The 25,002-nt window shown below is 38.3% G+C and overlaps 2 protein-coding genes and 1 long non-coding RNA gene across 14 annotated transcripts in view; all 3 read right to left on the bottom strand.

The window, feature by feature from the left end:
• LOC126995159 (transient receptor potential cation channel subfamily A member 1-like) overlaps positions 1-10,240 on the bottom strand; it is a 32,532-nt gene extending 22,292 nt beyond the window's left edge. For both annotated transcript variants that reach the window (XR_007750049.1, XM_050854446.1), the window contains exon 1: positions 9,851-10,240. Coding sequence is in view for 1 of the 2 variants with exons in the window: in XM_050854446.1 (XP_050710403.1) it covers positions 9,851-9,994 (144 nt within the window). In the remaining variant the exon portion in view is untranslated. The remainder of the gene's footprint in view (positions 1-9,850) is intronic.
• A 5,657-nt stretch (positions 10,241-15,897) lies between these two features.
• Positions 15,898-21,976, bottom strand: LOC126995158 (uncharacterized). 4 transcript variants are annotated; one of them, XR_007750045.1, is made up of 3 exons: positions 18,516-21,976; positions 17,552-18,262; positions 15,898-17,458 (listed from the first exon to the last, which is right to left on the bottom strand). It is a non-coding gene; the product is annotated as an uncharacterized LOC126995158 (long non-coding RNA). The 4 variants fall into 4 exon arrangements; XR_007750047.1 differs by having other exon boundaries at positions 17,645-18,262; XR_007750048.1 differs by having other exon boundaries at positions 15,898-17,796; positions 17,889-18,262.
• An 11-nt stretch (positions 21,977-21,987) lies between these two features.
• Positions 21,988-25,002, bottom strand: part of LOC126995153 (otoferlin-like) — a 180,253-nt gene continuing 177,238 nt past the window's right edge. For all 8 annotated transcript variants that reach the window (XM_050854436.1, XM_050854430.1, XM_050854435.1 and 5 more), the window contains one exon: positions 21,988-24,750. In XM_050854436.1, the coding sequence (XP_050710393.1) occupies positions 24,570-24,750 (181 nt within the window). In that variant the 3' untranslated portion in view covers positions 21,988-24,569. The remainder of the gene's footprint in view (positions 24,751-25,002) is intronic.

The raw sequence follows: 25,002 nt of genomic DNA, 5'->3' as shown, positions 1-25,002 counted from the left end.
CAAGTTCAAGGACAGCTTCTCCGTTCCCTCATAAGACACCATCGCTCCATAATGGTTCCTAAGCTCTCAAGTTCAGGTTCAAGGACAGCTTTACACCTCCTTCATAGGACGCCATCGCTCCATTTCCTAAGCTCTCAAGTTCAGGTTCAAGGACAGTTTCTCCGTTCCCTCATAAGACACCGAAGCTTCTATTGAATTTCTTATAAGCTTTCTCATTTGTCTCTTTATTCTTTCTCTTTTAAGGACCATACGTTAATTTGCACACATTCTTCTTCTTCTTCTTCTTCTTCTTCTTCTTCTTCTTCTTCTTCTTCTTCGTCCTCCATAACCTTTTTCTTTTTTTCTTCTTCGTCTTTCATAACTAATTCTCGTTTCCATTTGCACTTTGTCACTTACCTCTCTCTCTCTCTCTCTCTCTCTCTCTCTCTCTCTCTCTCTCTCTCTCTCTCTCTCTCTCTCTCTCTCTCTCTCTCTCTCTCTCTCTCTCTCTCTCTCTCTCTCTTTCACACACACACACACACACACACACACACACACACACACACACACACATGTATCCCTCTCCCATTTATTTATTTACTTCTTCCTCCTTCTTTTGATCTTATTATCGAAACCTTTCATCTTTCCTTCGATCTTCCACTTATTTTTTATTTTATTTTCTATGCTTTCTTCTTAACTCCTTCCTCCTTTTTTCCTACTTCTTACTTCACCGTCTCCTTTTCCTTATTTATTTCCTCGTTTTCTTTCTCTAATCTTTCTTATTTCCTTCACTTTCTTATTGTTTTCCTCCTTTCCTTTTCCTCCTTGCTTTCCACCTCCCCTTTTTCCTCCCTTCCTCGCTTTTTGCTTTTCCTTCCTTCTCTGTTTCCCTTCCTTCCTTCCTTCCTCTTTGTATTCCCTCATTCGTTCTTCCTCTCCTTCTTCTTCCACTCTGTTCCTTCTTTGTTCCTCCTTTTCTTTTCCTCCTTGCTGCTAACACTTTCCTCTCCTTCTCCATCTCCCTTCCTTCCCTTCCTTTTCCTCCTTGCTTTCACCTCCCTTTCCCTCCTTTCCTCGCTTTCTATCTCTCCTTCCTTCCTGTTTGCATTCCTTCATTCCTTCTTCCTCTCCTTCTTTCTTTCACTCCGTTCCTTCTTTGTTACGTGTCATCCCCTTTTCCTTCGTTTCTCTCTTTCTCTTTTTATTCTTTATTATCTTCTCCTCGTGTTCGGATATTCTTTTTTCCACTATTTGTTTTCCTCCTTTTCTTTTCCTCCTTGCTGCTAACACTTTCCTTTTCTCCTCCATCTCCCTTCCTTCTTTCCTTCCCTCTCTCCCTCCCGTGCTCACCTGGGACACGTGGATGACAGGTGGGTGAACAGCGTACGCCCACCTTCGTGATTTCAATACCAGGTGCATCTTCTTCCTTCTCCTCCTCCTCCTCTTCTTAGCTGTCTTCCTGTCTTCCTCTTCTTCCTTATTATGTATAGTTTTCTGATTTCTTTTTTTTTTAGTAATATTTCAGATTTGTTACTTACTTTTTTATGTTTTGTTTTCTTGTTTTTTTTTTTATTCTTGGTTTTACTTCGTTTTTTTCTTCCTTGTTATTTTATCTTTTTTTCTTCTTTTCTTCTTTATTCAGTTTATTTTCTTGTTAATTTTTGTCTTCCTCTTCTTCCATTAATCTCTTTGTCTTCCTCTCGCTTTTCCCTTTTATTCCCTTTCCTCTGTTCTGTCTTCTTCCTTGCTTTTCTTCTTCAGAGTTTAATATAATTTCCTGTTTTATATATTTTTTGCTGCTTCACTTTTTAATTTCAGCTTTCACAGGTTAATCAAATGTCCTCAACTTTACAAACGATCGTCACTTGTTTTTGCGTCGTTTTTTCTTTCCTTATATGTGTTATCTCTTTTCCTTCTTACTGTTTTTCTCTTTTCTTCTCTATTCAATTTATTTTCTTGTTATTTTTGTCTTCCTTCTCTTTCTATGCTTCCTCTTTTCTTCATTAATCTCTTTGTTTAACTTCGCTTTTTTTCCCTTTTATTTCCTCTCTTCTGTTCTGTCTTTTTCAAACCTACTTTTCTTCAGAGTTTAATATAATTTCCTGTTTTATATATTTTTTGCTAATTCTCTTTTTCTTTGACTTTCACAGGTTAATCGAATTTCCTCACTTTTCAAACGTTCGTCACTGAAGTTTAGTATAATTTCTTGTTTTATATATTTTTTGCTAATTCTCTTTTTCTTTAACTTCCACAGGTTAAGCGAATTTCCTCACTTTTCAAACGTTCGTCACTGAAGTTTAATATAATTTCTTGTTTTATATATTTTTTGCTAATTGTCTTTTTCTTTAACTTTCACAGGTTAAGCGAATGTCCTTACTTTTCAAACTTTCGTCTCTGAAGTTTAATATAATTTCTTGTTTTATATATTTTTTGCTAATTCTCTTTTTCTTTAACTTCCACAGGTTAAGCGAATTTCCTCACTCTTCAAACGTTCGTCACTGAAGTTTAGTATAATTTCTTCTTTTATATATTTTTTGCTGCTTATCTTTTTCTTTTTCAGCTTTCACAGGTTAATCGAATGTCCTCACTCTTCAAACGTTCGTCCCTGTGACCTTTCCTCGTTCCTACTTAAGAGGAGGAGGAGGAGGCGTTCCCAGTCCCGTTCACTCACTCTCCCTCTTCCAACTGAGACTTCCTCCTTCTCCTACTCTCTCTCTCTCTCTCTCTCTCTCTCTCTCTCTCTCTCTCTCTCTCTCTCTCTCTCTCTCCCTCCCCCTACCAATGTCCCCTCCATTATTTTGACATATATTACCTCCTCCTCCTCCTTCATGTTCTTCCCCTTCCTCCCTCCTCCTCCTCCTCCTCCTCTTCCTCTTCCTCTTCCATAATAAATGCTTAATCACACGTTGAGGAAGAGAAAAAAACCAAGAAAAAACCCCCCTCTTGTTTACCTTCTCAAAGCGCATTCATACCTAATTACACACACACACACACACACACACACACACACACACACACACACAGGTACGGCATTGTAAGTAAGCAGCCTTCTTTTATATTCTTCCTTACACTACTTCGATCTCACTAATACCCCTTTACTTCTACTACTACTACTACTACTACTACACCAATACATAACACAACTCTTGTCCTCATATATACAGGCTGGGTATGCGGTTATTCCTGGTTTTGTGGCGTAAGGGGAAGCTCAAAGGGCCGAGGGTGAGGGGAGTGAGGAAGCGTTAACCTGTATTGTGTAGCGTGTTGAAAGGAAGAAGAAATATTAGCGTGTGTGAGCGTGTGAGTGTGTGTTTGGGAGACGGACGGAGATCTTATATATTTCGTTTCGATGTTCGTCTTTTCGTCTCTGTTGGGTAAGGAAAGGAAATGGAGGATGAGATAAATATATGCTAAGAAGAAATATGATCGAGTGTGCGTGTGTTGGAGAGTGTTAGGGCGATTGACAGACATTTAGATACTTCGATTTAGTGCTCATTTTATCGCTATTTTCGTTCGTTGTTGTATAAGAAAAAGAATTAAACGCGGGAGACGGTTGTAAAATACGCGAAAAAAAATTATGATGTGTGTGTGTGTGTGTGTGTGTGTGTGTGTGTGTGTGTGTGTGTGTGTGTGTGTGTTTGAGCGAGTGAAACACATACACATTTACTTCGGTTATTAGTGTTCATTTTAGCGATCATCTTTTACTATTGTTGTATGAGAAAGACGGACGTAGAGGATAAGTTAGTGAAATAAGCGAAGATGAAGAAATATTACCGTGTGTGTGTGTGTGTGTGTGTGTGTGTGTGTGTGTGTGTGTGTGTGTGTGTTTGGATGAATGACACACGTTTACATATATTTCGGTACAGTGTTCGTCCTTTTGTTGGTGTTGTGTAAGGAAGATGATCGCAGGGTAAGGGAGAAAAAATATCTGTGGGTAATGGATGGGACCTTTTATGCTTCAACGATAAAGGGGAAATAAATAGGCGGAATACTATCACTATCAATCATTATCTTTTCATTACCCTGTCACTATCTTTTCACTACTTTTCATCCCCTTTCAGTATCTTTTCACTATAATTTCATACCTTTTTTTTACTATCTTTTTGCTACTTATCTGTCACTATTATTTCACTATCTTTCCAATCTAACAACCTAACCTCACTATCTTTCACTACCCTGTCACTATCTTTTCACTACTTTTCATCCCCTTTCAGTATCTTTTCACTATAATTTCATACCTTTTTTTTACTATCTTTTTGCTACTTATCTGTCACTATTATTTCACAATCTTTCCAATCTAACAACCTAACCTCACTATCTTTCATTACCCTGTCACTATCTTTTCACTATTTTCACCACCTTTCAATATCTTTTCACTATCTTTTCATTACTTTTCCACTATCTTTTTGCTACTTATCACTGACTCTCACTATCTCTCATCTCTTCACTATCTTTTCCACTATCTTTTTGCTACTTATCACTGACTCTCACTATCTCTCATCTCTTCACTATCTTTTCCACTATCTTTTTGCTACTTAACACCATCTCCCACTATCTTTCACTATTATTTCACCATCTTTCCAATCTAACAACCTAACCTCACTATCTTTCATTACCCTTCACTATCTTCATCACTATCCCACTACCTGTCACTATCATACCTATTCACTATCTAACCTAACCTAACCTCGCTACCTCTTTCTTCCTCCTCACAATCTTATCACTATCTCACCACAATTTTTCACTATAATAGTTTGTCACTTTCTTATTACTGTGTTTAGCTAACTTTTCACTATCATTGAATTATCTTTTCCTCCTCTCTTCTTCCTCTTCCTCTTCTCTTTATTTTTTTTAATCCCCTTCCTCCTCCTCCTCCTCCTCTTCCTCTTCCCCTTCCTCCAGTTACGGTCCTCCATTACCTCCTTCCTTACTAATCTCTCTCTCTCTCTCTCTCTCTCTCTCTCTCTCTCTCTCTCTCTCTCTCTCTCTCTCTCTCTCTCTCTCTCTCTCTCTCTCTCTCTCTCTCATAGCAACACATTTTCTTTCAGTTCAGTAAAATCTTCCTCATAATTTACGAAAAGAATTTATTGACTTAGAAGAGAAGAAGAAGAGGAGGGGGAGGAGGAGGAGGAGGAGGAGGAAGATAAACGATGGAGGAAGATGCATTACCATATACCTAAGTGAGGGAAGATGGGAAGAGGAGGAGGAGGAGGAGGAGGAGGAAAGGTGTGACTAGCATGTAGGTACACAGGTTAATTAATAAAGAATGTCGTTCCTAGGTGAGAGAGAGAGAGAGAGAGAGAGAGAGAGAGAGAGAGAGAGAGAGAGAGAGAGAGAGTATACATAATTACCCCTAATAGACATCAAAGAAAGGCGAATATGTGAGTTATCGTGTGTGTGTGTGTGTGTGTGTGTGTGTGTGTGTGTGTGTGTGTGTGTGTGTGTGTGTGTGTGTGTGTGTGTGTGTGTGTGTGTGTGTGTGTGTGTGTGTGTATGTGTGTGTACTCTTTCCGTGAATAACAAACGTCAGGAAATTCTTATAAAGCGCAAAGACTCACATTATAACCAGGAGGAAACGCCCTTATCAATTCTGAGTACCTGTCTGTCTGTCTGTCTGTCTGTTTCTGTTTATTCCTTTTCCTTTTCGTCTGTCTTAAAGTGTCTGTCTATCTATCTATCTTGCCCGTCTATATTTTTGTTTATTTGTATGTCTGTCTACTTGCTTGCTTGTCTGTTTGTCTATCTATCTATCTATCTGTCACGATCTATCTCATTTATATTTCTTTTTCTTTCTTTCTTTCCTGTTATAAATTTTTGGGTTTTTTCTTCAATTTCTTTCTTCTTTCTTTTACTAACTTTCTTACTGTCTTTCTACCTGCATGTCTGTCTGTCTGTCTGTCTGTAGGTATGAATGCATGGGTGTGTATGTATGTATGTATGTATGTATGTATGTATGAAATTCACTGTTTAATGTTGTCAAATAAGGGGATGAAATTGCAGAACGAGGAGGAGGAAGAGGAGGAGGAGGAGGAGGAGGAGGAGGAGGAGGAGGAGTTGGCCATTACGGTAATATGGTATAGGTAACAAAAAAGAGTAAATGGTCACCTAACATCTTCCTCCTCCTCCTCCTCCTCCTCCTCTTCTTCTTTCCCTTCCTAAACTTTTTTTTCTATTTTATCATCCTAAACTTAATTTTCTTCTTTCTTTCTTTCTTCTGCTCATTTTCCTTTGTAAAAAAAATATTGACTCCTCTTCAGCTTCCTCTTCCTTTTCTTTTTACACTTCCTCCAATTATTTTTTTTGTTCTCCGTCTTCCTCCTCTAGTTAACTTTCTTCTTTACATCTTCTCCCTCCTCTTCTTCCTTTGTAATCTTGTGTCTGTCTGTCTATCTATCTTTTAATCTATCTTTCGTCCAATCTTTTCTTCCTCTCTCTCCTTTCCTTCCTCCCTTTCCCTCCTTCCCTCACCTCGACATTTCCCTCCATCCCTCCTGTCATTTCCTTCCATCTCTCCATGTCAAGAATCCATTATCTACTCTTCCTTGTGTACTTTCTCCATTACTCTCTCCCTCCCTCTTCCTCCCTCTCTCTCTCCCCCTCTCCCTCTCTCTCCAGTTCACACCTTTCTCCCTGTTCTCTTCTACGATGATGAAAAAATGATGACGTACAATTAGTGATGACGAGACGTGTTTCCAAGAATATGATGAAGACGATGACGATGCCTCTCTCTCTCTCTCTCTCTCTCTCTCTCTCTCTCTCTCTCTCTCTCTCTCTCTCTCTCTCTCTCTCTCTCTCTCTCTCTCTCTCTCTCTCTCTCACACACACACACACACACACACACACACACACACACACACACACACACACACACACAAACCTTGGCCTACATTTCTTAAGTCAACTAATTATAATATGACAGATATGAATGGAAGTGAGGAATTAAAATAAATTATGGCTGACGAATAGAACAAATGTAGTAATAATAAAAACGATAATAATGACAGTGGTAGTAGTAATAGTAGTAATTGGTGGTAGTAGTAGTAGTAGTAGTAGTAGTAGTAGTAGTAGCAGTAGTAGTAAAGACACCAGTAAGCACACCACCATCAATAATAATAATAATAATAATAATAATAATAATAATAATAATAATAATAGGTAATATATAGCTAATCAATACATCGATACACCTGTTGAGCCATCTTCCCACCTGGCTGATGAGGTGGGCGTGGCTAATTAACGGTGTCACCTGCACAGAAATGAAGGTGAGGCAGGGAGGGTCACCAACGCTAGGAATAGATAGATAGATAGATAGATAGATAGATAGATAGATACACATGAAGATAAACTGAGACGAAAGGAAAAATTGACAGCTATGAAAAAAAAACCCCAAGCAGGAAATACAACACAAAGAAGGGAAAAATATTGATAGAAAAATAGATGGATAGATAGATAGATAGATAGATAGATACAGATGGATAGATAGACAGATAAAGATAAAAATAGAGACGAGGGGAAAGATTGAGTTAGGAAAAAAGAAAAAAAACTAGAAACAGGAAATACAACACGAAGAAGGGAAAAGATATTGATAGATAGATAGATAGATAGATAGATAAAGATAGAGACGAGGGGAAAGATTGAGTTAGAAAAAAAGAAAAAAAAAACAGAAACAGGAAATACAACACGAAGAAGGGAAAATATATTGATAGATAGATAGATAGATAGAGAGTCACAATAACAAGAACAATAACGACAAAAGCAACAACAAGCAAGCACTCAAGCAAGCCATGAATCAGGCACAGAATTAAACCCCCCCAAAAACAGAAACAAACACATATAAAACGCAATTCAAACGAGCGCGACTAAATCAAACGAGAGAAATAAACACACACACACACACACACACACACACACACACACACACACACACACACACACACACGGAAAAACACTGCAGGGAAAATAAAACATCAGTACAGAAAACAAAACACAAAAACGAATCATGAAGCGTTAAAAAACAGACCTTCACAGATTAAAACAAACAAACAAACAAACTTATATAAAACACACAGAAGAAAACACTGCAGGGAAAAATACCAAAAAACATCAGTAGAAAAACAAAACAAAGACGAATCATGGAGCATTAAAACAGACCTTCACACTCACATAAAAAACAAAAAACAAACAAACAAACAAACAAATATATGAATAAGTATAAGAAATGTCAAAGAAAATACATCAAGACAAAACAAAACAAAACTTAAAGACAACACAACACACACCAAACTTAACACACCCACACACAAGAAACACCAAAAAACAGAAAAAAAACCACGACTTAAAATATACATCTAATAACCTGTAACTTGGGCAGCACTTTTAACACATTATCCCAGGACACCATCTTAGCCACGCAGCACCACCAGCAGCAGCAGCAGTAGTAGCAGTAGCAGTAGCAGTAGTAGTAGTAGTAGTAGTAGTAGTAGGTTTAAGTGTTAGGAACGTATTGAAGGTGTTGGTACAGGCGGTGGGGGAGGGCGGTTATATGTTGTAGCAGGCAGGAAAGGGACTGTTAGGGACGCGAACGATGGAGTTACGGTTTGGTAGAAGCAGTTGACGTGTTAGTGTGCTATGCCAGTCACCTTTGTTTACACTCATCAGCTGATCGACGTCTGTAAAGAAGGAGGAGGAGGAGGAGCAGGAGGAGGAGGTGGGGAAGTTATTAAGTGTGTGTTTGTGTGTGTGTGTGTGTGTGATTAATTGATGTACTTGTTCTCACTCTCCTCCTCCTCCTCCTCCTGCTTCTAATGTAACTTCAGCCATTAAATTCATCACCAAACATTTCAACACCACTCCATTGATACTCCAACTCCACTCTTTTCTTCTTATCACCACCACCATCATCACCATCATCATCACCATCATCATCATCATCACCATCGTTATTATTATTAGTGTTTTTAGTTCTATTCTTTTCCGACTACTACTACTACTACTACTACTACTACTACTATGCTACTACTACTACTATCATGTCTGTCTGTCTGTCTGTCCGTCTTTTCCTTCTTTGTTTTCAAGTATATTTTTATTTATTTCTCTGTCTTTCATTATTTCATTAGAGTTACGTTTATTTCCATCCATCCACTATGTGTGTGTGTGTGTGTGTGTGTGTGTGTGTGTGTGTGTGTGTGTGTGTGTGTGGGTGTGTGTGTGTGTGTGTGTGTGTGTTCCCTTAAGAGGCACTAATGGAACTCCGACCTGACTTTTCTCTTAGCAAATTATAACTTTATTATATTTTTTTGTTTGATAATATCGATCTTGTTTTATGAACCATTCGGGAGGGAGGGAGTTATGCAAGGTCATGGTTCTCTCTCTCTCTCTCTCTCTCTCTCTCTCTCTCTCTCTCTCTCTCTCTCTCTCTCTCTCTCTCTCTCTCTCTCTCTCTTTGACTAATGTCTTTTCCGGTCACGTTAATTACAGGTAAAGGTGAGGAGGTAAAAAGGAGGAGGAGGAGGAGGAGGAGGAGGAGGAGTTCATCGTCTCTTTTTTGTTGCTCCTCCTCCTCTCCTCCTCCTCCTCCTCCTCCTCCTCCACTCAGGTAATTGTTTTATATGGCTTGATATTTACATGCAATTAGTGACAGGCAGAAAGTCACACCGTACAGAGGTAATGATGATGATGATGATAACTGTAGAGGGGATTAGTAATAATTGCAGTAGTAGTAATAGCAGAGGCAGAAATTATAGTAGTAGTAGTAGTAGTAGTAGTTAAAGAAGAAGAAGAAGAAGAAGAAGAAGAGCAATATCGACAAACAAATACCTACCACCATCTACTAACATCATCAACAGCTACAACTACAAGTATTCACACTCACCAGGAGGTCTTGCAGGTAGCGGGGCAGCACAGGTGTGGCCGCGTCATCATCCCTGCAAGAGGACGGCAGCCGCTCTCTCTGCGTCCGCCCCTTCTTCCGCCACGCCGCCAGGGCCCGAACAACCGCCACGGGGAAGGCTGACATCTTCTTCGGGGTCTTTCCTTCTTCTGCTTGGCGTTTTCTTTTTGTATGTTGTATTTCCTTATGTGTTCTCTTTGACCGTCTTTATTTTCTGGTATTCTCTTTACTTCTTAATCTTTACTATCTTCTTTGGGGTCTTACTTCTTCTGTTTCTTCTTCTTCTGCTTGGCGTTTTCTTTATTGTGTGTTGTATTTCCTTTCCTTCTGCTGTATGTTTAATGTGTTTTCTTTGATCGTCTTTTTTTTCTGGTATTCTCTCTTACTTAATCTTTTTTTATCTCTTTTGGGGGGTCTCTCTTTCTTCTTCTTCTTCTGCTTGGCGTTTTCTTTATTGTGTTTTGTATTTCCTTTCCTTCTGCTGTATGTTTAATGTGTTTTCTTTGATCGTCTTTTTTTTTTGTTAATCTCTTTACTTATTAATCTTTACTATCTTCTTCGGGGTCTCCTTCTTCTGCTTCTGACTATTATTTTTTACTTGGTTTTCAGATTCGTTTTTATTGTTTTTATGTTCTTGTTTTTGTTGTTCTTCATATTAGTTATCATTTTTACGCCTTCTCCTCCTCTTCCTTTTTTCCTTATCCTTATTTTTCTATCCTTTTCCTCTTTATCAACCTCTTCTTCTTCTTCTTTTTCTTCTTCTCTCTTCTTCTTCTTAGTGTATCTTCATTTTTTCTCTCCTTCCTCTTACTTCATTTTCATTTTCTTTTTATTTCCATTATTTTATCTCTGAATTTGTTGTTTTATTGTTTTTTCTTGATTAACTATTTCTTCAAGTTTCTCTTTGTTGATTCTTCTGCCTCTTCTTCCTTCTTTCTATCCTTCCTTCCTTCTATCCTTCTTTCCCTATCCTTTTCCTCTTTATCAACCCCTTATTCCTGTAGCTTCTTCTTCTTTTCCTTCTTCTTCTTCTTTGTCTATCTTCAGTTTTTTTCTCTTCTTCCTCTTACTTCATTTTCATTTCTTTTTTATTTCCATTATTTTATCTCTGAGTTTGTTGTTTTATTGTTTTCTTGATTAAATATAACTTCACGTTCCTCTTTGTGGATTCTTTTGCCTCTTCTTCTCTTTCGTTAGCGATGGAGAAGCTGAGGAAGAGAAAGGAAAGTTAAGTTAGAACAAAATATATATGTCAGAATCAAGTCTTTTTACCTTTCTCCTCCTCTTTGTCTTCTTCTTCCTCCTCCTCCTCCTCCTTTTAGAAACTAACCTCCTTTAAGTACTAGGCTAAATACGACTAAAAGTAACTCTCCTTTTAGAAGATTAAACTAATCTCCTTGAAGGACTAGGTTAAATACGACTAAAACTAACTACCCTTTTAGAAGATTAAATATATATCAGAATCAGTCTTTTAACTTTTTTCCTCGTCTTCATTAACGTCAAGATCATGTTTGTCTTCCTCCTCCTCCTCCTCCTCTTCTTTTTCTTTCCTCCCTGTTATTAAGTTTATCATAATTACGAGTTTTCTCATTTCTTCATTTCGTCTCTCTGTCTACTTCCTTCTGTTCCTTATTCTTCCTCTTTCCCTTTTGTTTTCCTTCTATCCCGTACCTTTTCTTCCTCCTTTTTCCAATTTCAATTTTTTCCTTTCCATTCTTTCTCCCTTTTCCCTCTTCTTCCCTTTCCCCATCTCCTCTTCATCCTCCTCCTCTTCCTCCCTCCCTCCAACCCCACAGGTAACACGGAACACCTTATCTCCCTCATTACGGCCAGGTGAGAGTCTAATCAAGGTGAGATAAGGGCAGGTATATGTCGGTCATTCTGCACCTCACTTAACGAGTTTGATATTTTAATCTTGCGCGCTGAAAAAAAGAGGCTTGAGTAGTAGTAGTAGTAGTAGTAGTAGTAGTAGTAGTAGTAGTAGTAGTGGTAGTAGTAGTAGTAGTAGTAGCGGTGGTGGCAAGTAAAATATATATACGTATAGAAATGAAATGTAATGTAAATAATTGGACAGTCTACCCTTCACAATATATAGATAGAGAGAGAGAGGAAAAACAAGACAGGTAGAGAAGGAAAAAACACGTTACATCATTATCCGTCGTTAATGAGGTAACAATTAGCTCACCTGAGAACGGCAGGTGAGAAAAAATTACAGGTGATTATAAATTCATTAAACCATACTTCCTTAGTCACCAACACCCTGGGTAAACAAGCTTCTCTCTCTCTCTCTCTCTCTCTCTCTCTCTCTCTCTCTCTCTCTCTCTCTCTCTCTCTCTCTCTCTCTCTCTCTCTCTCTCTCTCTCTCTCTCTCTCTCTCTCTCTCTCTCTCTCTCTCTCTCTCATTGAACCCTTATATATAACAAGACTTTTTTCCTCCTACATTATTTTTCTCTTTTATTTTGGACCTCCTCCTCCTCCTCCTCTTCCTCTTTTTCTTCTTCTTCCTCTCCCTCTTACTGATTCTTCTCGTCCTTTTTTTTCCCTTTTTCTCTTCTCTTTCCTCTTTCTCCTCCTTCGTCATTGTCTTCTACCTTCTCTTAATTTTCTCCTCCTCGTTATCTACTCTCCTATTCCTCTTCATCTTCTTCCCTTTCCTCTTGTTTCTCTCCCTCCTTTTCTACCTTAAAATCACCCACAGTCTTCTACCCTCAACTCCCTTTCACATTCATCTTCCTTTATCCCTTTAACCTCCTTCTCATCATACTTCTATCTTCTTTTTATCTTCACCTTCTTCCTCCTCCTTCTCCTCTACCTCACAATCTCTCCTAGTGACTCCACGTTCTACTTACCCTCCTCCTCCTCCTTCTCCTCCTTTTCCTCACAATCTCTACCAGCTCCTCTAAACACCTTCCTATCAAACCAAACCAATGGGGCCGTTCCTAGTGTCCCTTCCTCTGGCAGTGCTAACAGAGGACTGATTGGGCGCCGGTGATTGTCCCGGTAACATAATAGAGAGGAAGGTGTTTGCTCAGGTGATGGTACACAGGTGGAAGGAAGGGACACCTGTTTGTAATTAAGTTAAGGTGTTCTATTCCTATTGCCACTATGAGGGTGAGGAGGAGAATGATGAAGAGTACTGAGGAATAGAGGAAGGCAGCGGAGATTGACGAGGAAGGTAAAGGAGGAGGAAGAGGAAGAGGAGGAGAACTAAAAGGAGAGAAAAACGAACAGTGAGATGAGGAGAAAGGATGAAGAGAAAGACGAGGAAGTTAAAGAGGAAAAGGAGAATGAAGAGAAGGAGATAGAAGAGAAAAGCGGAGAGAAGAGTGAGAATTATAAGGAAGGAAAGAAGGAGAAAGAGAAGGAAGAGGAGGAGAGATAAGAGAGAAGAATAGAAGAACGATCAGAAAGGTTGGAATAATCAGAAAGGAAAAAGAGGAGGAGGAGGAGGTCAAACGAAAAACTGAAAAAAAGGAAGAAGTTTGATACTACTACTACTACTACTACTACTACTACTACAACAACTACTACTACTTACCACACTTGTTAGTATCGAAGTTTTTGAAGACACTGTAACATTTAAAACTGTATATAACCAACACACATGGCCTGGTGGTGGTGATGGTGGTGGTGGTGGTGATGGTGGTTGTTAGGTGTTGTTTAATGGTGGGTTATGTGAGTATTGGTGGTGGTGGTGGTGATGGTGGTGATGGTGGTGGTGGTGATGGTGGTGATGGTGGTGGTGATAAAACACTCCTCACCGCGTCACCGGCTACCTGTTGACTGGCCATCTCTCTCTCTCTCTCTCTCTCTCTCTCTCTCTCTCTCTCTCTCTCTCTCTCTCTCTCTCTCTCTCTCGTGCCCCGCCCAAAGCATACAAAACTGAAGTGTAGGAGAGAGAGAGAGAGAGAGAGATCATCTCCTTCCTTCTCTCTCTCTCTCTCTCTCTCTCTCTCTCTCTCTCTCATCTCCTTTTTCCCTTTCTCCTCCTCCTTCCTTTAGCTAATTTTCTCTTCTTCCTCTACCTTATTTCTTATCCCCTTTTCCTCTTTTCCTCTTCTTGTCCCCTCTTTCATTATCCTTTTTTTCGTTCTTTCTTATTCCGTCTTCTTCCTCCTCCTCATCTTTCTATCCATCTATTCCTCCTTTTGCTATCCATGTTCTTTTACCTCAATTCCTGCTTTCTTTCAACTTTATATCTATTTTCCCTCTTCTTCCTCTCACTTCATCCCTATACTGTCCAAACCCCTTATGCAGGAGTTAACCAGCATCTCCATTCTTTCATCCCCTTCACTGGTAAACTCTGAAACAGCCTTCCTTCGTCTGTATTTCCTCCTGCCTATGACTTGACCTCTCCATCCGAAATTGACCTCTCTTTTGGCCACTATACTTATCGCTGTATGAAAGGAACAGTCAGCGGGATTTTTTTTCACATCCTCTTTTTGTTGCCCTTGAGTTGCTTTCTGTGCTGTGTAAAAAAAATCCTCACTTCATTTCCTACAGTTATTCTTCTATCCTTTTTCCATCTTCTCTCCATTGCCTTCCTATCCCACTCCTCCTCCTCCTCTTCGTCTTTCTCTCTCCCTCCTGTCTCGTCTCATAGAATCCTCATCGCTTCATTCTTGCATATATCTATTTTATCCTTTTTCCATCTTCTCTGCATTACAATTCTATCCCACTCCTCCTCCTCCTCCTCCTCCTCATTCTTCCCTCTCCCTCCTTTCTTGTTAGTCTCATAAAATCCTCATTGCTTTATTCCCTACATTTATCTTTTTTATCCTTTTTCCATCTTCTCTGCATTACAATTCTATCCCACTCCTCCTCCTCCTCCTCCTCCTCATTCTTCCCTCTCCCTCCTTTCTCGTTTTTCTCATGAATTAGTAATGAAAGATGATTATACCGAGAATATGATTAAGTGTAGAAGGTAGAACATGCGACAACTGTCATCATCATCATCATCATCATTAGAGTTGGAAGAAGAAAGAAAAAAAATATATATACGGTAACTATTTTGATGGAGGTGAATGAGTTTAATAAGAACGTGGTAATTCAAGTGATTTATTTATTTGCTCTTAAACATATTATTATTATTATTGTTATTATTATTATTAGACATTAAAAGTGTACTATTATAAGCATCTCTCTCTCTCTCTCTCTCTCTCTCTCTCTCTCTCTCTCTCTCTCTCTCTCTCTCTCTCTCTCTCTCTCTCTCTCTCTCTCTCTCTCTCTCTCTCTCTCTCTCTCCAAAGAACGTGATATCTTACTAACGAAGAGGCGAGAAAACACACACACACACACACACACACACACACACACACACACACACACACACAAACACACACTATAGATTGTTTACAGAGTCTATCATCAGATATATATTTACATTATATACAAAGGACTACAAGCTACAATACAGAGTGCATGTATATTGACTGATAAAAGGAGTATTCATAGAAGTGGAGTTAAGTGTATTAATTATAGATCTGGTACAGGTAGCGACCATCGTAACAATTAGGGTTAACTACATAGTATTATTTCCTTCATTATAGTTAGAGAAAGGTATTTTGTGAGAGGTTAAGGAGTGGGACCCTGTTGTTTGAAGATAATGATAATAATAATGATAATAATAATGATAATAATGGGTATATGTTTGTTATATGAGTACAAGGTATGGATATGATAAAAAAGATAGAGAGGAAAAGAATAAAATGAAAATAAAGAAGAAAAACGAAGATAAGAAAAAGAAAGAGAAGAAAATAATCGAAATAAAAATGTAAAATCCAGGAAAAACAAACAAACTAGATAGATGGATAGATACAGAGCTAAATAGATAATAGATTGATAGATAAGGTAGAGAGGAAAAGAAGAAAATAAAGATAAAGAAGAAAAACAAAGATAAGAAAAAGAAAAGTAGAAGAAAAAATCGAAATAAAAATCTCAAAAAGCAGGAAAAACAAACACAAACTAGATAGATGGATAGATACAGAGCCTAAAAATAGATAATAGATTAATAGATAAGTGAGGAAAAAAATAAAGATAAAGAAGAAAAACAAAGATAAGAAAAAGAAAAAGAGAAGAAAAAATCGAAATAAAAATGTCAAAAAGCAGGAAAAACAAACACAAACTAGATAGATAAATACATAGAGCTTAATAGATAATAGATTGATAGATACAAGCATACATAGGTAAATACGTACAAGGCGCATTGGTATATATATGTTTTATAAGTATAGGATAAAGCTAAACTCTTCCCCGAACTAATGCACTACTGGCCTTTTGAAGTCTCCTAATGTTCTTATAATAAACTTCAATGATAACTCTGCTTGCTTATTATTCCTTTCTTTCATTTCCCTTATTCCTTCCTTCCTTCTCCCATTCTTTATTCCTTTCGTTCTCTCTCATTCTCTTCATCCTTTCTTTTTTCTATTACAATATCTTCCTATCTCATACTTCTTTCATACTCATTCTTTCCTTCTATAACGATTCCTTACTTTCTCATCTCCTTCCTATCTCTTCCATATTTTCTCCTGTAACCTTTCCTTCCTCTCCCATACTCAGTTTTCCTTCTCCTGTAACCTTTCCTTCCTCTCTCATTCTCCTTCCTTCTTCTGTCTTTCTTCCTCTTCCTTAGCCATTCTTCCTTTCTTCTTTTCTCTCATACTCTTTTCTTCCTTTCTTGCTCAATGCACGGCTCTCCACATCGACCAAAGCCAACGCAGCGTATCACGAAGCTCTCATGACAAATTGCGTGGACATGAACTTTTACAATCAGGCGTCGTTACGAGACTGGCGGGACAACACTAATCGATTCGGAACACAAACAGACCTTGACACTAACAGAATCCAATGCTACTTAAGGGGATGATTGAATTTACATCAGTACGCTACACTATACTACTACTAATGCTACTACTACTACTACTACTACTACTACTACTACTACGATATAAAGTAGTTTCATTTGAATAGGATATATGGAAAAATGGTCTAATACAGCCAGGTAGATTTCATGTTGTTAGGTTTGATGTTACGAGAATAGCCTACTAAATATAAACCCTTCAGATACTTAGCTAAATATGACCGACAAACTCTCAAACATCGTAAATATTAATGAAAAAGACAATACTAATAATGAACCAATCAGATTCAAGGTTAATGTTCAAAGACAGACTGATATATCGTAAACCATGAACAATTAAAACGTACTAATGATCGCCTCGACAGATTTAGGACTAATTAAAACACAGCCTTTGAAACGTAATAAAAGAATGACAGGGGAAGGCTACACATAATATAACCAGACAAATTTATCGTTAATTATCCCTGGCAGACTTTTGAAACACCGTGAAAGTGAATTAGATCGAGTTAAAAGCATATTGACCCAAGTGACGGTTATCTCGCGAACACAAACAACGCAATCGATACAAGGCTAATGATGACGCCAGGTTGCATCAGTATTGCCAACTCAATGACTCACTGGATCCTACATACTCACCAGTCACTCCAGCTTGTGTTTATTTCGATCTATAAGTCTGTTACGCTCCTACACTCATACCCTTATCCATTAAACAGACATTTCTAGGGCGTTTACTCCACGTTTCTCATTTGTTTTGCTCCTCCTTCGTGCAATGTTTAAAAATAACTTCTCCCTCGGTTTTTCATAGCAATTTCTAGGGCATTTACATCTACGTTTCTCATTTGTTTTGCTCCTCCTTCGTGCAATGTTTAAAAATAACTTCGCCTCGGTCTTTCATCATCAATTTCTTGGGCATTAACATCTACGTTTCTCATTTGTTTTGCTCCTCCTTCGTGCAATGTTTAAAAATAACTTCGCCTCGGTCTTTCATATGCAATTTCTAGGGCGTTTACATCTACGTTTGTCATTTGTTTTCCTCCTCCTTCGTGCAATGTTTAAAAATAACTTCTCCCTCGGTTTTTCATAGCAATTTCTAGGGCATTTACATCTACGTTTCTCATTTGTTTTGCTCCTCCTTCGTGCAATGTTTAAAAATAACTTCACCTCGGTCTTTCATATGCAATTTCTAGGGCATTTACATCTACGTTTCTCATTTGTTTTCCTCCTCCTTCGTGCAATGTTTAAAAATAATTTCGCCTCGGTCTTTCATATGCAATTTCTAGGGCATTTACATCTACGTTTCTCATTTGTTTTGCTCCTCCTTCGTGCAATGTTTAAAAATAACTTCTCCCTCGGTTTTTCATCAGTAATTTCTAGGGCATTTACATCTACGTTTCTCATTTGTTTTGCTCCTCCTTCGTGCAATGTTTAAAAATAACTTCACCTCGGTCTTTCATATGCAATTTCTAGGGGCGTTACATCTACGTTTCTCATTTGTTTTGCTCTTCCTTCGTGCAATGTTTAAAATCAACTTCTACCTCGGTCTTTCATATACCACACCAACAACAACCAACCAACTTCATTTGTCCTCCTCCTTCGTGCAATGTTTAAAATAATTTCGCCTCAGTCTTTCATATGCAATTTCTAGGGCATTTACATCTACGTTTCTCATTTGTTTTGCTCCTCCTTCGTATGTTTAAAATAACTTCACACTTTCATATCGCTTTTACTGTAACTCAATCTTTGTTTATTTTCCTCCTCCTTCGTGCAATGTTTAAAATCAACTTCTACCTCGGTCTTTCATATACCACACCAACAACAACCAACCAACTTCAACCACCTACCACCAGTCACCCAGTCAACCATCAGAACGTATGAATCAAATGCTCTTCACAATATTTACACTATGGTATCTTATAATCACACTTTTATCGCTTTTACTGTAACTCAATCTTTGTTTATTTTCCTCCATACCCTTTGCAGCATCTTAAAATTGTACCCTTATATATATCCTCGTCCTTCCATAAGTTCTTTAGTAACCCATATTATCATACCTTTAACCCTTGAACTATAACTCAATCTTTGTTTATTTTCCTCCATACCCTTTGTAGCATCTTAAAAATGAACCCTTATCCTCGTCCTTGCATAATTTCTTCAGTAACCCATATCCTCACACCTTAATCCCTTTCATTGCAAGTTCTTCCTATGTACAATGCTATAAGTTCTTACGAAGACGCTCTCCTTGACCGTACATCATCTCTCACTTGTCCATCTCTTTCTACATTGTTTATTTATCCCATCAGGTTTCAAATACACTCTCGGCCTCCTATATTTGACAGTATGTGGGTTTTTATGCCCCATTATCTTAAAAAAACTTCCCATGTGTTCTCCCTTGTCATTCCCTTGCATGTGTCACCTTCTCCCCACGCACAGCTCCAGGAGGTCGATTCACTCCCCGCCACTCCCCTCTCTCAGACACTCCTTATGCAAATCACCCTCTCAGAACGACACGCCCCGCCATTCACGTCCACACGAACACTAATGGCGATGGGAGACTAAAGCGTTTGTCTTTGATGTAATTTAAGTGGTCTTGTTTACTTGTTCATTTGTTTATCTTATTTGTTACCGGTGTTTTTGACTGACTGACTGACTGACTCTCTCTCTCTCTCTCTCTCTCTCTCTCTCTCTCTCTCTCTCTCTCTCTCTCTCTCTCTCTCTCTCTCTCTCTCCGTCCAATAAAGTAACTCAGTGAAGCTTCGAACAGATCAAACATTACTAAAAACGTCAATGATATAACACACGTATCTTTCCTGTGTCCTATGTGTCTTTCCTAAAACATTACCCAAAACGTGAATAATATAACACACGTATCTTTCCTGTGTCCTATGTGTCATTCCTAAAACATTACTAAAAACGTCAATGATATAACACACGTATCTTTCGTATGTCCTATGTGTCATTCCTAAAACATTACTAAAAACGTCAATGATATAACACACGTATCTTTCCTGTGTCCTATGAGTCTTTCCTAAAACATTACTAAAAACGTCAATGATATAACACACGTATCTTTCCGGTTTCCTATGTGTCTTTCCTAAAACATTACCAAAAACGTGAATAATATAACACATGTATCTTTCCTGTGTCCTATGTGTCTTTCCTATGTGTCTTTGATATGAGAGAAGAGGAAAACTTACACAACTTCTCATCAATAGAAAGGACGAAATAAATATAAAATAAACAGTAAGGACGAAAACAACCTAGCGAAAACAAAGTGACTGGAATACACTAGAAAAAAACATCAAACATTGCCAAAACGCGTGAATTATAATATACGAGTATAGCCTATGCGTCCTCCATTGCTATGAGAAAGGAGGAAAATACACACAAACTCTCAACACACACTTAATCTCTCAAACCCATGAATTTAAATCACTAACAAAGGATAAATGAGGAACTTACGAGGAGAGCGCGCTGCATGTTCCCGCCTCGCCGCACTGCCACCATACTGTCCCTTTGTCTCGCTTCCCGCCACTCGTCGCCTTTCTCCCTAATATACGGGTTCACAAATCCGTCATCACAATCAATACTAATGTACCTTTTAGCCCTCGTAACGAATATCCAGAATCGTCTAAGTGATTTGGACTGAATTAATAGGTGAAAAGGAAATGAATACTAATGGAACGACCTTCTAACCGAAGTGATTTAGAGCGAGAAATGGTTGCAAAAAACGTTATTGAATTATATACAGACGGAACAATCTCGCAGGCATGATTGAGGGTATAATCAAATGATCTTTCTATCCTTTTGACTATAAAAGTTAATCTCCATACGCACTTTCTTGAGGAGAGCATTAGAACATTCTGGAAACATATACACTTGTTTAATAATGGACAGAATTTGTTGGGTTATAACACGAAATGACTTGGCAACACTACATACCAAAGGAAGAGGGGAGGAACTGTGAGCATAACAACATTCTATTGTATATTAGCAAACACTTGGCCTTCCTTCAGTCCACGTGACCACCAGGGTAGGAAAATATGCCGGACAGTAACTGGAAATGACCCGATATTAATAAACCTTTAATTTACTCATGATGGAGAGCAAGGGCGGGGTTAGGAGGTACAATAAATGCTTACAAATATAATAGGAATCACATGGCTTGCACGGCGTTCCACGTGACTTGATTTAAAGCCTGTATTTTGAAGCGTCTCGAAGCCTCAGTTCACCTGCTCGAAAACCCGCTCCTAGAAGTTGCTGGGATTTCCATTGACTGTTTTGTGACGCTAGAGATAGTTTTACACGGTTTTCGCATATTGAACGGGAAAAACATCCATGAAAATTGATTAACCTTCTCTGTGGCATGTTTTAAAAGCCTCTCACAGAAGTCACCGGGATTTCCACTGACTGTTTCGTGACGCTAGAGATAGTTTTACATGCAAGCCTTATCAAACTAATATTAGGATTGGATCTTTTCATTTTATTCTATTCTCAGTAGTATGCATTGATTTCTGGGGCATATTGTAATTCCAGACGGCAATACAGTTCATGGTAAAGTTCAGAATGGAGGGGGTGTAGAGTGCCAGGGGATTGAGGAAGGGATGGAGGGGTGCCAAGAGGTATCAGGAGGAGGCGGCTTTTGCATACTGAACGGGAAAAAAAAGCACACATGAAAATCTGGTTACTCTTCTCTGTGACCTTAGGAAATAGACGTAAAGGGAGACTGGTACGTTTAAGATATGGGGTAGAGGAGTAGGAGGCAACATGGAGGCGACAACTAGTATACGGATAGTACGTGTAAGGTGTATGGGAAAATAGTATTGTGGGCATCATTATAAAGGCAACGATGAGAGTTTGGTCCGTAGTCATCAACCTGCCTCGCTACGTTTCTTATAAGTGAAACCAAATTGTCGAGTTCGTTTTGGCGTTCGCTCCCGCCGGTCCATTTCTCCCCTCTCCTCTGCCACACAGTCCCAACACCTATTTTTTTCCTCTCATATATGTTACCTATAGCTTACATATGAGAGGAAGGGATAGGTGTTTGGGCCTGTGTGGCAGAGCAGAGGGGAGGAAAGGACCCGCGGGAGCCAACGCCAGACCGGTTTCGACATATTTGGCAGACTAATTACGCAAAAAAAACCAAAGAAAGGTATAAAGAAACGTCATATAGGCCTATGCTTATTAACGCGCATTGACGGTGGTGGATAAATTTGAGAAAACTAGGCCTAGAAAGTAAAAAGAAACACGATATAGGCTCGCTACGTTTCTAAATTACGCAAAAAACAAAGAAAGGTATAAAGAAAAGTGATATAGGCCTATGCTTATAAACACGCATTGCCGGTGGTGGATAAATTTGAATAAACTAGGCCTCGCTCCGTTTCTAAATTACACAAAAAACAAAGAAAAGTAAAAAGAAACATGATATAGGCCTATGCTTAACACGCATTGACGGTGGATATGAATAAACTAGGCCTATCATCACCTAGCCAACACTTAAGCATTAGTTAAATATACTTATAATATTAACATGGTGTGTATTTGTATATGTAGTGCAATATATACACACAGGATGATGTCTTGAAAACGCCTTACATTATCTATCTATCATCATCTATGCATAATATAAATACCTTTGAGACTACAGTAAGGGATAGTAGTAATGTGGACTATGAGTTAATACTATAAAGAAGGGGAATAGAGTAGCAATACTGTACACTTAATACAGATATAGTCTTATGGTACTATTTGAATTATCACATAGACGACTTTATCATCGGAGTTTCGACAGGATCACACAACACCTGCAGGAGAGTATTGATAATGATAATGATAAAAATAACGAGTGTGTCTTCATCATATTCGTGCATAGTAGTGAATCAAACCTGGGATGAAAATGTAGATTGTGTGAAGATTTTTTTTTTTATAATTTTAACTACATCTAACAGATCCCATCTGATAGTTTTGTCTCGACCTATACACGTAAAAAACTCGTAATGGAAAAACGTAGTAATAGCATTCATACTAGCCGATACAAACTAGCGGTCTACTAGCTCTCTCATCTTCCTACTAGCTGGGAGTGATATCTTTGTTGAATATGTTTTTGTTAGGAGTGTAAGATATGTACCCTGGACCTAACAAACGCATTTTTTACTCTGTCTTCATTTCACGTTTTTTTTCTCATTATTTTGCTAATTCGATTTTTGCTTCGTTTGTCTTCTTTTTCTTCCTATATTTCAATTTACTTTTTCCTATATTGCTTTTTTTTTAGTCTTTATATTTCTCAAAGTCATCCATTCAAGTTGTTTTCTCATATTCTTTCATTATTTTTCTAAGTCAATTTCTTCTTCGATTGTCTTTTGTTTCTTCCTGCATTTCTTTCTTTCTTTTTGTCAATGTTTTTTTTTAAGTCATCCATTCAAATTACTTTCTCATTTTCCTTCATTAATTTTCTAACTCAATTTCTTCTTTATCTGTCACATATCTCTTTAACAGTCTAAGTATTTTTTTACCCATTTTCTTTTACATTTTTCTATTCCACTCATTTTTTTTCAAGACAATAATTCATAACTGTTTTTATTGCTACTTTGAACACATAATTTTATCTTCTCTACTTCTTCCATACGTCTTTATTTCACTTATTTCCTTATCAATACATTCTTCTATTCTACTTCCTTTGTACATCATTATCAAAGTCATCCATTTCAATCACCATTTTCTCTCAATTTCTGTTTTTACTTCGTTTTTTAAGAGTTTTCATCTAATCACTCTATGTCTTCTTGGGGGTAACTAACACTCTTCTAAGCACTACCAATACTTAACTCTCTCATTTTCGTTTATTTCCTGCTTTCGTTAATTATTCCTAACTTCTAATTAATTTCTTTATCAATGTTTCCTTCCTCCTTCTTTTGTTATAATTTCTTTGTTTCTTATTTTTCTTTTGTTTAATTTTTCCTCTTCTCTAAGTCACTTCTTTCTCCTCTTCTTCGTCTCCTTCGTATGTATAGTTCGCTACGTCTACTTCTTCTTCTTCCTTTTCTTCCTACTTATCTTTCTTCTACACGGCTTTTTTCTTTCAATTCTACTTCTTTTTCTATTTCTTTTTCTCTTCTGCCTCAATTCTTTCTCCTCTTCTTCGTCTCCTTCGTATGTATAGTTCGCTTCGTCTACTTCTACTTCTTTCTTTTCTTCCTACTTCTCTTTCTTCTACACTGTCTATTTCATTCAATTCTACTTCTTTTTCTCTTCTAAGTCACCTCTTTCTCTCCTTCGTATGTAGAATTCACTTCATCTACTTCTTCCTTTTCTTCCTACTCCTCTTTCTACAATGTCTATATCTTTCAGTTTTCTTTCTCCTCTTCCTTTTCGTATAGTTTATCAATGCCTCTATCTCTCTTCTCTTGTTTATCAGTTTTACCTCTTCTTATCTTTCATATCTACACTATCTCTTCTCTTTTCCTTTCCTTCTATCACGTCTTTGGGTGTTTAATTTCATCACTTTTCACTCCTTTCCAAACAGGTATTCTTAATTTCATCTTTCTTGCTTTCACGTTCTAATCATCTTTCTTGTACTGTTAATTCGTTTTTCTTTAGCTCTTCCCTTTCATCATCTCTCTCCTCCTCCTCTTTCTCATCTCTCTCGTTCTAGTTATTCAGTTTATCAGTTCTCTTTATCATCTCTCTCCTTTATCTCCTCCTTCTCCTTCTCCTCATCTTCATCATCTTTCTATCATTTCTCACATTTCTCTATACCTTTACGATCTTACACTTCTTCCTCTCCTCCTGTCTCTTCCTCTCCTCCTCCTCCTTCTCCTCCTCTTCCATCCTCCTCTTCCTCTTCTCATGTTACGCTCCGAGGATCTTCTTGACGGTGAACCCAGGCACAGAGTAGAAGAAGAGAACGAAGAAGATGGTGAGGGCGAGGAAGGCGAGGAGCTTGAGGATGGCCCACTTGTAGTTGTGCCAGATGATGTATCGGATGCTTTTCAGGGGATTCAGGAACCACATGAACGAGGCATCTGGGCGGCTGAGGGAGAGGGAGAGAGAGGGGGAGTGAGTAAGGGAGGGAGAGAGAGGGGGAGTGAGTTAGGGAGGGAGAGAGAAGGAAGGAAAGGAGAGGGAGTGAGATAGGGAGGGAGAGAGAAGGAAGGAAAGAAGAAGGGGTGAGTTAGAGAGGGAGAGAGAGAACGAAGGAAAGGGGAGCAAGGGAGTGAGTTAGGGAGGGAGAGAGAGAATGGAGGAAAGGAGAGGGAGTTAGGGAGGGAAAGAAGAGAAGAGA

The sequence above is a fragment of the Eriocheir sinensis genome, chromosome 7 (assembly GCF_024679095.1).
Source record: "Eriocheir sinensis breed Jianghai 21 chromosome 7, ASM2467909v1, whole genome shotgun sequence".
In the NCBI taxonomy this organism is placed as follows: Eukaryota; Metazoa; Arthropoda; class Malacostraca; order Decapoda; family Varunidae; genus Eriocheir; species Eriocheir sinensis.
The sequence above is the reverse complement of the archived record's forward strand: the minus strand, read 5'-3'. Positions and strand labels throughout refer to the sequence as shown.